We start from the raw sequence: 10,826 nt of genomic DNA on the forward strand, positions 1-10,826 counted from the left end.
ACTACTACTACTACTACTACTACTACTACTACCACCACCACCACCACCACCACCACTACCACCACCACCACCACCACCACCACCACCACCACCACCACCACCACCACCACCACCACCACCACCACCACCACCACCACCACCACCACCACCACCACCACCACCACCATTCACAGTATTCAGTGACAAAAAACGTATTTACACAATGGCTGCTACTACAACTTATAGCCCATATAGGGGGGCATGCATGTTTTACAAACAGCCCTTGTTAACATTTATTAAAGCGGTTTTTAATGGTCATTACTGCGTTTTAGAAGTTTCAACGTTGAAATGTGACGTTTCGGAAAGCGAATCTAGCTTACGTATTATGAAATGACGTTTTTTATGTTGCCGTGTGTGTTTTAACAAATATAATTTTACGATCATTGCTTGATAGCATTGTAATTATTTTAGTGCAGTCAGACGTAATAGCCGCCGAAACGTACACCTACTACGTTTGTTAAGTGAAATGTCTGAGCGCCGTTATTTTGCTAGATCTCGTATAACGTCTTCCTTATGAACTGCATAATGCTACAACTTTGATAAACATCTTTAACACTCAATTCACCATTATTGTTGAGTTAATCATAACGCTTTTGGCGGCAGTTTTCTGAAGTTATGCATAGCTCGTGATTTACGAATATGTAACGGTCGAATAGGGAGCGATGCGAGTGTTGGTAAATTCACATGTTTGACGAAATATGTTGGGGCGAAAGCGTGGTTAATTATTTGTTAGGCAGATTTTTGTCAAGATTTTACCGAATTTTCAAATCACGCACCACTAACATTTGATTTAAAAACGAATACAAATCAATATGTTCATGTAATAAACGCTGAACGCTATAACGTTAAATGAGATAATAATTATAGTGTTCAACGGATACAGGAGTTAATCGCTTATGCCAGGACCTATGCCAATGCAAAGATTAATTAAGTTAGTTATAGTAGACATGCGATGCTTATAGCGAAAAAAGATTATTCGTAGATCTATCAGTGCAGACAATCTAAGCGTAATTTGAACAAAAATCAATTTCTTAAAATGAAAGAAAAGCGATTTAAAAACCAAAAGAATTTAGGAAACTTAAAAAAAAAGTCATTTAATACCACGGGTGATAGATAATATTGATATAGGTGCCTCTTTTAACGTTATTTTCTTCAAATATAAGTGACGAAGAAAAAGACATGTACATGTATCATTTTCTTAATTAATGTATTACTATTTTGCACACGCACTGGCATATGCCGTAGATTGTGCTGGCATACTGATGAACTGACTGTAGAATGATTTGTTCTTTTTATTATTTCAATATCGTTGCCTTCAATTTATCCTTAATATATAGACAGCGGTATTCTATGTCACTGACTCGCTGCAGAGTATCGATCTAGTGAAAAATACCGCATCACCGTTTATCGGTGAACTTAGCCTTCTGTTAGTTACCTTCACATGTATCCTTTACCTTCGTGAATACAAAAATATTTGGTGCGTAACAGTGTCAAAGATCATCCTCCATGCACAGCAATTTTGTAATATTACACTCCCGATCCTTTTGGAATTTGAAATCGTACTCGGCGCGGGATTAAACCCTCTGGTAGAATTGCCATTCTTTCGCTTTGATCTTTATGTTTCATCTTGACCTTAGGAGCTTAAGGCACGGGTGTTTTGTGCGACACATGTCTCCACATGGTAATCATTTGTGTCAAGTTATTTTAAAATCGCAAATACATCATGAACGAAACAAATATCGAGTGATAAGGACATGCATTTATATGCATATACATACAGGAGCAGTGATAAATACTGTTAAATGTTCTACTAACTTAGTAGAATTTTATGAATATTCACAATTGCTAAATACAAAAATGTGTTTTCTTTCCCACAGTAATTTTACCTAAAGAACATATTAAAAATGCAAGAAAATACAAACCTTACATTTTGATGACCTGAAGTATGGCTGACTTAAAAACTGATTAATTCAGACACGCATGAAATATTCCTATACGGTTCCAATAAACTTGGTAAATTTGTGGTTACTATTGAGTTAATGATGTTAGCACAATTCAAGCTGACAGAATAGTATCAGTTTTTAATTGTGTGTAATTTAATTCGCACCTCTCGCTTAACCCAACGTTCAATGGCACGCGAACTTAACAAAATTATCGCAACTAATGCGAGCTATAATTAATATGTGACTACTTGCTATACAACCAGTATCATGCGAAAATGGATCTTATTTAATTGTGGTTCCCTTTTTGAACTTATGTTGTCTGTCGACTTTTAGAATAATGTGTCAGTAATAGATGTATTGCTCCAGATTCACAAGCTTTTTTTTTAAGAAATGAAATATGCAAATATATCTTATATATTTTTTTCTGTTTCTTTAATGCATCTTATTTATTTGTGACTACGTGCTAAATTTTTTGAAGAAATGAGAGATTCAAATGTGTGTTATTTATCTTTTATCCATGTCTTAAATGTGTATTATTTATATAAAACTACATTCTATACTGCCAGTGTCATGCGAAAATTGATCTTATTTCTCAATATCCACCTTCACACTTTATTCTTTATTTTCGCCGTCTTTAATTAGGCTATCACTATTTAAAGAACAGATTACTGTGAAATTAATAAAAATGTGCAACGGTGATATTGATCCATTCTCGTTGTTAATTTTAAATGTACACAACAATTTAGCAATAAATGAAATCAGTTATTTTGGCTTTAAATCCTTGTTTTCCAGTACAGTAGCCAGGTGCCTGTGTTTTGAGCTGACAAGATAGGGATCATCACAGCAGGTTGCTTATACACAGTGTAGACTTCCCCTGTTTTATTATTGTATTTGCTATTTACCTGATTGGAATAAATGAAGTGTATTCAATCGGGTCTGCTGGCGTTATGTTAAAGGTCATTTTATGTGAAAAGCTGGGTTTCGGACATAATTTCAATCGGTTTGCTTTTATACACAATTTTTGAAACAATTAATATATTGGCGCGATGAAACATGATTTATAAATCAAGCTGACAGAATAGTTTCAGTTCTTTATTATGTGTACGGTAATTTAATTCCCATCTCTCGCTTAACTTAACGTTCAATGGCACGCGCACTTAACAAAATTGTAAAACATCACGTGTTTCATTATATTTCTTTGTATAAATTATGCACAAATATTATATGTTATACATTGTTTTGTTTAGTTTTTTTTTACTCAACCAGAAAGAAATAATAAAACATTGTTATTTATAAAGCGCTTTACTTTTGCAAAATGCTACATTAAATAAGAAAATATCGTTTTGTTTTTGTAACGTGCTTGACATATTAATAAAAAAGCAGTTTTTTGTAAAACAATCGGAATTTGACCTTTAATTTGATGCAATCCACACACACAAAATTAGCGGCCAAGCGCTCGGCCGCTGATGGTGTATTGTAATATACACAATTATGATAAGAAACAGTAGCAGGCAACAGGCATCGGGTTGATAAGAAGAACTGATATATTTATTGGACGTGAATAACATCACCAACTAAAAATGTTTTGAAATAATAAATTTGCACAGAAAAATTGTATAACATTATTCATCTAGCGGCCAAGTGCATTAAACTGTTTTACTGTTTAGTAATACCATCATTTTTACACTGATAACGGAAATAAAGAAATATCGTGTTTTTTGTTAAGTGTACGTGCTTGAATTAATTATTGTATAACATGTGCCGCATTTAAAGATACTACATCCGCACATCAGACCAAGATAGATATATTTGACATAAGACCACACCACAGTGAGGCGTTATGTGGACAGTAACGATAAGGGTTATAGGTGACATTGACGCACAGACTGAACAAAGTTCATGTTATGTTATGTACCAACGAAAGGCCGCACGAACGTACGGACCGACGGACGAAGGAACGAAAGGACGGACGTACGAAGGAACGAACGAACGGACGGATTAGCGAATTGACGAATGAACAGACGGACGGATGAACGAAGAAGGGACGGACGGACGAAGGAACAGACGGACGAACGAACAGACGCATGAACGGACGGACGAACGCACGGACGGACGAACGAAAAAAGGGACGGACGAACGAAGGAACGGACTAACGAACGAACGAACGGATGCACAGACGTGAGAACGAATGAACGGACGGACCGACGGAGAAACGAACGAACGGAGAGACGAACGAAAGAAGGGACGGATGAACAAAGGAACGGACTAACGAACAAACGGACGCACGAACGTACGAACGAAGGAACGACGGGCGAACGCAGGAACGGACGGGCGCACTAACGAAGGGTCGAACAGACGGGCGAACGAACGGACGCACTGACGAAAGAAGGAACGGACGGACGCACGCACGAACAAACAGACGGACGAACAGACGAGTTCCCCATTCAGATCAGCACTCAAGGCGACCGCGACCGCAGAAGTGCATGTGCCCATTGCTCTAGCACCATTGGTGTGATTTGTGAATGTTTCCTTTTCCCCCCTCAGTCTCTATTTCTTTTCCCCTGTTACATTGCTCATGTTTCTTTCCATGAATGTTAGTGGACTTGTATAAACGTTGCATTCTGTATTATGTTTTTTGCATTTTGCATCTTGTATTGTCAATTTACTACGACGTCATGACATAATGTCATGCGTAAATATATTATTTATCGGGATAGGGCTCCAATAAGGTTCGCCTTTCAGCCCAATCCTATGTCAGGTCATGTAACTTGTGAATATGTTACTATGTCGTAATAAATAAGTTTAAACCAAATAACGTCACGTTACATTCACAACAGGCACCATAGTGGCCAGAACAGAAATCAATTAGTAAGTGGTGTGTAATCTATATTAATATTGGATAATTACATATATGTATTGTCACGAGTAAAGATGAAGCATAAACAAAACAACAGTGCCCATCACACAAACATGATTACTATTAACAAGATTTGGGTAGATTTGGGTATCCTTATTATTATTATTATTATTATTATTATAATTAACATCTGTGCTCCGGCGTTATAATTTGTTTACATCTTCGTGGATTGTTAATGGAGTTTTTAACACTTTAATAATTGATTTTTGTGTTCTCATCATTGGTTCTGTATTGTTAAATGTTACATGTTGCAATGTTGACATCGAAATGATTTTAAAGACAACTAAAACTATTTATAGCGTTTTCCTGTAATACATATTTCAACTAAGGTAAATAATGAATACCATGGCATGATGGAACAACATTTATAAATCAAATAACGAGTTTGCATTTCAATAAATTTCGACAATATAGCAAATGTATCTCAAAATATCAACAATTCACATTTTAATATGTGGCTTAAAACATTTGTATTAACAGTATGTATCTTGTTCTCCTTATATTGTATACATAACGCATATATCCAATGCGCTTTCGGTAATTCTATTGCGCTTTCGGTACCGATACCGACAGCGCGCCCTTTCGGTAAATATAGTAACCCGTTTGTTTGCGCCAACTTTAACATTTGCCATAACTTTTGCAACATTGAAGAAAGCAACTTCATATTTGGCATGCATGTGTTTCTCACGGAGCTGCACATTTTGAGTGGTGAAAGGACAAGGTCATCCTTCGAGGTCAAGGTCAAATATATGGGTCATAACCGATCATTTTATGTACACTTTTGCAATATTGAAGATATCAACTTGATATTTGGCACGCATGTGTATCTCATGGAGCTGCACATTTTGAGTGGTGAAAGGTCAAGGTCAAGATCATCCTTCAAGGTCAAATATAAGGGGACATAGTGTTCCACAAACACATCTTGTTTTGGATTGACTCTACTTTCGGAAAAAGTCGTTGATTTTGAGTATTTATGTGGCTTTAAATCGTTGTAATCGGTGTAAAGAGATAAAGCACACCCGAGCTTATCCCAATACTAGTTTTTTCAGTATAGCGTTTTCGTACTAATGGATTTTAAATACCTTTAATCCTTCATCAATTATTTAAGCAAGCCCGAGTAACGCGCCATTGTTTTCAGCCTGATATAGAACGTAGATTTCATTGATTGTGACAAAAATGGTGCAAGCGTATACCGTAGATTAATTGGCAAAATTCTATCGCTCAAAGTTACCGGTAGCTCTTTATCTTGTCTCTGTCCAATAATGATATTCGCCCTAGGAATTGGCAAGCTCATTTGTTCTGTTGCGTAAAAATAAATCGTCAACAAACCAATCGCCGTTCCTATCATTAATGTGCGGAGTTGTTAAGTATAAAATACCATTTGGTACAAACTACAAAGGAAATAAACTGGAGCAATTAACGCGTTACTAGTATGTGATTTAACTATTGCCATTTATTTCAATTGTTTATCGTTTAACAGACACTTTGGAAGTGATTGGGTCACTGACGCTACGCATCTGTTTAACACCATCGTGTCTCGTGTGACCCGGATATATGTATAAATATGAGGCGAAATACGCGGCCATTGGAAGTGCACTAGCGCAGCGACGTTAAATGATTTGTTTAACTAAGATTATAAGTTCACAGCTGAACAGATGGATTACAATATTATACTTTTTATGACATGTACTTTAACTATGTATTAAGAGTAAGGTGCTAAACTAACTTTAACAGACAGTCCGGTATAAACCAGACCGGACGCTTGTGTAGGTATTTCCGGTCAACATGGCGGACGAACACGTCTCACCCGATCTGACTGTCGAAGAAATCATCTACGAACATCCTTGTATAGAGTGTGGGGAGAACGGGATAAACTCCGAGGCTTCATACTTCTGCGAGAATTGCGGGATACAGTACTGCCGTATGTGCTTCAAGGAGCACGAGCGCACGGTTAAATTCCACTCTGTTCTCGGTCCGACTCAGAAAGACGCATGGGGCCCCGTACGCAGCTCCGAGTATGAACGCTGCAAGCGTCACAGGGGCAATGATTCGGACATGTTCTGTGGAGATCATTTGGAGGTGTGCTGCTCCGTATGCGTAGCGGTTTCACACGGGCAAGTAGTCTACTAAATAAGAATCACATCGAGCAATATTCGCAATTGTGTCACCCTTTACGATTAAAGGCAAGCCAATTTTACGTAAGACACATTCTTTACTGTCGAATGTATTCACTGCCATTTCAGCTAGTAACTCGAACGTGCGACTCTCCACACGATCTAAGCAAGCGCTCTAACCACTAGGCAATTGACAAACATATAATACTTTAAGTGAAATAAATGGCACATGTTCATTTAAAATCATTTGTCTAAACTCTACACGTGAGCGTATATCCAGGTTGCGATTTATTTCAGCATGTCTTTGAACCATACATGACTGCCATCTTGTTTGGACGGGGCATTGTGATTGTATACGCCATTAGTCATATTGACGCATTAAGTTTTAAATTATTGATCACTTAAATGTATAAACTCCTATGCTGAATTGTGAAGCGCGCAGATCAGCAAAATTGTTGAACAGAACTGTTAGAATAATGAAAACTCTGTACAGCCGTCATCTATCATCATAAGTACCTCTACGTATCTTCGCCAATTACTATGAAGCATTTCTTATTAACCCAATCGATGTTCATGGTAAGTGAATATTCAGAAACCTTTTTTAATTTTAAGGCAGATCGTTAACTTTTGCGAATTATGATCTCATTTATATATGAAATACTTTTTTCCGCCATGGATTATTTATACATTTTGTGTTTTTTTTTCTATATCATTTGTGACCACCGACTTAAATATCGTAAAAATGAGCATTCACGATTTTGTTTATTCATATGTCTTTTTGTACGGTTGTACAAGGTAACCCTGCCGCATTGCATAATCAGCAGGAATATTATACTATAAGAATATCGGTGTCATTTTTCTGTCGTTGCAGATCGTGTAAGGACGTCCAGCGCTTGAACAAGGACCGCCGCAGCTCCACCAAGGCTTCCAGCTACGCGTTGCCATGGCAGCGTCATCGAGATCCCAACTCCCACCCACTCAGCCGGCGACCGAGCCGTTACACGGTGGGTGCCGACCACGTGTTCACGCTGACGGACCGCCAGTGGTACAGCGCGTGGGTGAACACTGACGAGAAGGACAGCGAGATTAGCGGAATGTGTCAGCTTCACGACGGAACCATAGTTATCGTGGACAGCGAGAACTGTAAAGTGAAACAACTCGATAATTACAATAACTACGCGGTTGTTGCACATTGTTCTCTGCCCGAGCGTCCACGTGACGTCTGCGTCATCAGCGACACGGAAATCGCGGTAACAGTGCTGAGCTTCAACGAGGCGAACATGGTACACCGCGACTCCATTCATTTTATAACCCTAAACGAGGGAGTGATGGTACCAGGACGGGTGATGAACTTACCGCACGGCTGCCGAGACATTGCCCACCAGCAGGACTTCCTGTACCTGGCCTCGATGGACACGATCTACAAGTATACCCTGGAGGGGAAACTCGTAAAAAAGATCTACCACGATAAGAGCGGCGGGGAGGGCAGCATCGAGCGAATGGTTATGAGCGGCGACGGTCACCGGCTGTACGTCTGCGACAAGGCAACCAACCAGCTGCATACCCTGAGTATCGAAGGCAAGTGTCTAGCCTCGTTTTCGGACCCAGACCTCACCCTCCCTACCGGCGTCTGCGTGGCTCGGATGAGCGGTCACGTGTTTGTCTGTGGGCAGTGGTCGCACACCATCGTGCAGGTGAGCAAGGACGGAAAGCACAAGCTCTCTACGCTGGCGTATGAGGCGGACGGCGTGGAGTTCCCGCAGACGCTGCTCTATGACGTACACCACACGGCGCTCGTCGTCGGCCACTGGGAGTGTGACCATGTGCTCGTACTCAGACTTAAGTAACGATAGCACCGGCGTCGGGAAACATACCCGCTCAGGTCGGGACAAGATACTCTAACAAATAGTTTTGCCTAACGTCTTTTTACAGGCATTTGGTGGTAATGTTTCTTTATGTTGGCTGCGATTTCAGCTGCTTTAAAATAACTGTCAATGCTTGGCTGAATGTCTGTGAACAGGGACACAGTTCAATCAAATGGAAACATGCCAGTCTTTTCAAATGCTGCTATCAGAGAATTCACTCAAAACGCAGTCACATATGAATTTGATGCCAATTCTGCAACATGTATTCTTTTGATTTTTGAAAATGGATGTTCTATTCTTTTTTAAATGTATGGTTGTATATTTTTTTGCAGAGGTCGATAGCAGGCTTCATCCAGGGGTTCAATAAAGAGGTTTTCTTTGCCATAATCCAATACAATGCAATTGATGTGAGATTTGTTGAAATAAAATATGATGATAATTTGCTTACAAGGACAAGAACTTTGAATGTGATTGGTAAAGTGTGATTGCAAATATTCGAAACAAAATACTTATATTCAACCGACCGGTCTTTGACATAATCACATTTGACGTCAGCGTAGCACAATGCAGCAATGTTTCATTCATTCTGGTACCCTTGAAGATAAAATGGGTGGAGGGGGTGGGGTCTGTGTCTCAATTGCGTTTCCACGACTTATTACTGTTACTGTTGCTGACCATGAAGATGTAATTGCAGAACCGGATGGGTTTCCCTTACCGGTAACTATGTATGGTATGGCATGTTCAGTTTGAAACCCCTTTTTGCAAATGGTATATGTATGCACTCTGGTTTGTTAATACGGTTTTTACTTTTCAAAGCTTTTTTTTAATGTGTGTAATAATTCTCAACTGCTTGTTCGTTACTATCGTATGCTATACAAGTTGCCCAACCCCATGGTTGTATCACCCGAAACTCTGGCCATCGGCTACGCCAAAACCATTTAACCCACAATGGTTTGCCCCGTGTTTGCTTCAGCGGAATTGCAGCAATGAGGACACATTCCGTCATGGTGAAACCGTAATTGCAATACATGTAATTCATTTCTCAGCTTTATTGACCCTTGTTGACTGTTTGCAGCAGACGAAATTTGTATTTTTGTCAATTTGGTTCGGAACGAAAATTATATGTTTTTATATGTATTTTATTACAACTCATAATAAATGTCAACAGTATGAACACATACATGGACTTTAATGTGTCATATATCTAGTGTATTATTCTAATTTTGTGTCACCTGTTTTGTGGATTGACAGCTACGCGCTAGTCGTCGTAAACAAAGCACAAATACATGTAAATCAATGAGGTAGTTCGTATGCGTCCATGCACATAAATGTTCAATCTCTTGCACGACGGTTACATTACATTCACCTCTCAGGGGTTGGGCTCAGAACGAACTATTGTTATGAAAGCGTCTCATTCATGTCATGATCATACCAAGCGTTCATCATTGAGGTTACAGTATACTAAACAATCTCTTGCACGACGGTTACATTGCATTCACTGCATTAAAGAAAACCATCTCATACCATGATATCTTATATCAGTCTTAATTCATTATTATAAAATTGATATGCTTTCTTTATGTTAAGAAACCAACATACGTACACACGTCGAAGCAATTCCTAACGCAACTCAATAAACATTATGTTCAATTGTTGACATTTGTCAAGTGCGTGAAATGATTCCATCTGCGTAAATGGGCAATAAAATACAGTCAATCTTGTATTAAGAGACCACTCAAGGGAGTAATCAAAAGTGGTCTCTTAATAAAACGGTCTTTGAATACAAAAGGCCATTCTGGAAGAATGCTTACCCTCAATTTTAATCTATATGAAGGATTATCTCTTTTATCCACAATGATTTTAACTTTTATAATAAAATGAATATAAACACAATACATAAACAATATTTTACTTATAATGTGTTTTATTTTTCACTTATTATAAATTA

The 10,826-nt window shown here is 38.6% G+C and overlaps 1 protein-coding gene across 1 annotated transcript; it reads left to right on the plus strand.

Moving 5' to 3' along the window:
• Positions 1–6,076: 6,076 nt before the first annotated feature.
• On the plus strand, positions 6,077–10,038 carry LOC127872799 (uncharacterized). Its single transcript, XM_052416204.1, has 2 exons — positions 6,077–7,013; positions 7,885–10,038. Exons 1-2 carry the CDS (start codon positions 6,685–6,687, stop codon positions 8,858–8,860), a joined length of 1,305 nt encoding a protein of 434 aa, XP_052272164.1. The 5' UTR covers positions 6,077–6,684; the 3' UTR covers positions 8,861–10,038.
• The last annotated feature ends 788 nt before the right edge of the window (positions 10,039–10,826 follow it).

This window comes from Dreissena polymorpha, chromosome 3 (assembly GCF_020536995.1).
Source record: "Dreissena polymorpha isolate Duluth1 chromosome 3, UMN_Dpol_1.0, whole genome shotgun sequence".
NCBI lineage: Eukaryota > Metazoa > Mollusca > Bivalvia > Myida > Dreissenidae > Dreissena > Dreissena polymorpha.